This window comes from Volvox carteri (genome assembly GCF_000143455.1).
Source record: "Volvox carteri f. nagariensis unplaced genomic scaffold VOLCAscaffold_68, whole genome shotgun sequence".
Lineage (NCBI taxonomy): Eukaryota > Viridiplantae > Chlorophyta > Chlorophyceae > Chlamydomonadales > Volvocaceae > Volvox > Volvox carteri.
In genome coordinates, this window is record NW_003307611.1 from 402,185 (window position 1) to 405,117 (window position 2,933).

At 58.8% G+C, this 2,933-nt stretch overlaps 1 protein-coding gene across 1 annotated transcript in view; it reads left to right on the top strand.

Annotated features, from left to right (window-relative positions):
* Positions 1-517: 517 nt before the first annotated feature.
* VOLCADRAFT_83928 (uncharacterized protein) overlaps positions 518-2,933 on the top strand; it is a 5,906-nt gene continuing 3,490 nt past the window's right edge. The window contains exons 1-5 of the mRNA XM_002957001.1: positions 518-737; positions 919-1,045; positions 1,574-1,664; positions 1,812-1,971; positions 2,129-2,307. Coding sequence (XP_002957047.1) covers positions 569-737; positions 919-1,045; positions 1,574-1,664; positions 1,812-1,971; positions 2,129-2,307 — 726 coding nt within the window. The 5' untranslated portion in view covers positions 518-568. The remainder of the gene's footprint in view (positions 738-918; positions 1,046-1,573; positions 1,665-1,811; positions 1,972-2,128; positions 2,308-2,933) is intronic.

The window sequence follows — 2,933 nt, forward strand, 5'->3', positions numbered from 1 at the left end:
ATATAACCGTTGAAGCAGCGCACATAGGGTGTTTTAGGGTTTGTAAACTGTAACGGTGCCGCGCCAATACCTCCGTTCGTAGCTCTGCTTGTAAGGTGATTGATATTTGGGCGCCAGGCTCCAAGCAACGAAGTGCGCCAACAGCGGCTAGAGGTGTTATGTGATACGAAGAGTGTTTCGGCACCACCGTGCTTGGCCAGTCACCTTTTGCCTGGCCTAACCCCAGGACCGCCGCCGTAGCCGGTCGGTTTTTCCCCCTGCCGTGTGCCGTACGGTCGGCTACCTTTTTCTCCTGCCGTGTGCCGTACGGTCGGCTACCTTGGGCTTTAGGGAGCGGGGGTTTTTAATCTTGGAATGAAGCTGTCTTTCGCGGAATCCTGCTCGACCGAGGGCGCCACTCGGCCGTTATTGTGTGTACCCATGCTACATAGGGACGACGTGCGCCTGTACGGCTCCTGCAATTGGGCATCAGGGCAACAGGCATCAGGTACTTTATCTTTGTGATGCTTTCAGTGTAAATTATATAGCTGCAGGCGAAGTTTTGCTCGTCTGATATGGTTGGCGGAAAATGACACGCCAAATCAGCGACTTGCGTGTCCATAGAGCTCTATGCGGTATTCTATATAACTTTTCCAGGGAAAAAACTACAGAACATGCATCCAAAATAGTGACACACAACTCGTGGAGAAGGCTATACTCATCATCAACTCCCGACGATGGCTCCAACGTCGACTTTGGTACGCCAAGGGACTGGCAGAGTCAATAATTACTCTGTTACTGTGCCTTTGACGTAACATAAGAATTGACGCCTTGGATGATGCTACGCGACCGTGCGGCTTGGCCTTCCATTTATTCTTTCCCAATTATAACTGATTCACGACATCACCCACAATCCTCACATCTGCTATCCTACCGCAGGCTTCCGGCAAGTGCCCCGGGACGCCAAAGCCGGTCTCGTGGGACAAGTCTTCAGCAGCGTCGCATCGTCGTACGACGTTATGAACGACCTTATGAGCGGCGGGTTGCACCGGCTGTGGAAGGACAGGTGCGATGGCTGACAGCCAACGTTTTTGCATCACCTCCATCAGCATGCTGGGCCCTGCACCGTTTTGACCAGTCCTCGTCTCCCTGACCTAGACGCGAACCTATACGCGGAACCAGCCAGTCAGCCGGTCAGCTTCTGCCGTGGGATTGGGCCGCAGCTCTATCCCTTTCCGGGCTTTAAGAAGACATTTGCCTGGCTTCGAGTTCTTTAAAGCGGCAACCTTATGCCATTATACTCTTAACATCCCTGGACGCTCACACCAGACGCCGCACACAGATCATCCTCTCACCCCACCCCATCCCACCCCAGCTCGCTAACCCCCCTCCCCAACACCCCCCCTTCCTCAGACAGTCCCTAAGTTATTCCGCAAACCACATCCCCCCCTATCCCTTCATACCCCCCCAGAAAAAGACTGCTTTCTCCCCCCCTCCCCGCTCCTTATCCCGGTGTGGGAGGGTCCTCAGTTCCCGAACCAGAGTCAGCTCCGAAACCTCCGAAACCTCCGAAACCTCCGAAACCCCTCCCTAGGTTGGTGGAGGCTCTCCGTCCTTTCCCCGGCCAGGAGCATCTGGATGTGGCCGGGGGTACGGGTGACGTGGCCTTCCGGGTGCTTCGGGCGGTGCGGGCGGCGGAGGTGGAGGAGAGGCTGGCGGCGGCGGCGGCTGGAAGAACCAGCACCGGCGGCAGGAGGCCACCACCGCCACCACCGTCCTCCACACCTGAAACCGCCAGCAGTAGCAGTAGCAGTAGCAGTAGCAGTAGCGAGACCAGCGGTAGCGGCAGTAGCCGTCCCCCTCCTGGTGCAGCGGGGGGTTCATCCGCCTCAGACCCTCCGCTGGTCCCCGGCCGTGTGGTGGTGTGCGACATTAATCCGGACATGCTGCGCGTGGGGCAGCAGAAGGCGGCGGCGGAGCCGGACCTGGCATGTACGTATGTCTTCGTGTGTATGTCTGTGTTGCGAGATTGCAGTTGCCGTACTCGTTCCTCCCCCCGGTCCAAACCCTCCCCTCAACCCTACCTACCTATCCGCTTCTCGTACGACCCCGCCCCCTGCCCCGCGCGTTCTCCCACCACACCCCGAAGGCGATTCCGGGTTATCCTTTGTGGAGGGCAATGCGGAGCAGCTGCCCTTCCCCGACAGCTCCTTCGACAGCTACACCATCGCCTTCGGGATACGCAACGTGACGGACCGACCCGCGGCACTGAGGGAGGCGCTGCGGGTGCTCAAGAGGGGGGGGAGGTGCGTGTGTGTGTGTGTGTGTGTGTTTGGCAGGGGGAGCGGGGGGGAGACGAACCACGAGCGAGTGAAGCTGCTGCTGGTGTGTGTGTGTGTGTGTGTGTGTGTGTGTGTGTGTGGAAGAGGGCCCGCATATCGTTGAGTTCTGACCCCTGGGGGGGACGGTACACCTGGGTGACGTTTAGGTGCATGGCTCGCACCCGCATCCGGCTTACAGGCGTCAATTCCATGGGACCCTGGGGTATCCAAGTCCGAATCGGATGGGACAAACATGGGATGCGTATTGGGATGGGATATGGGTATTCCTGTGTATATCGGACGGCGCTCCTGCCCCCCCTTGCTCACCGTCTTCGGCCGCCCCGTTTCGCCTCCCCCTCCCCCCCGTCCTTTCCTTTCCTTCTCCCCGGCGACCGCCCTCTTTCCTTTTAGGTTTGGCCTTGTCCGTGTGTGTATATGTATGTGTTTCTGTCCGTGTGTGTCTCAAACGCATGTCCTCCCCCCGCTCTGCCCTCCTTGCAGCTCCCTCCTGCAGTATATGTCCGTGTTCCGTCCACCCACCCCACCCCACCCCTGTGGATCTCATCTGAACTCAGCTTCCCGCCGCTGTGATTCGTCCCCCCTCGTCGACCCCCCCTCCCCCGCGGCCTGCCC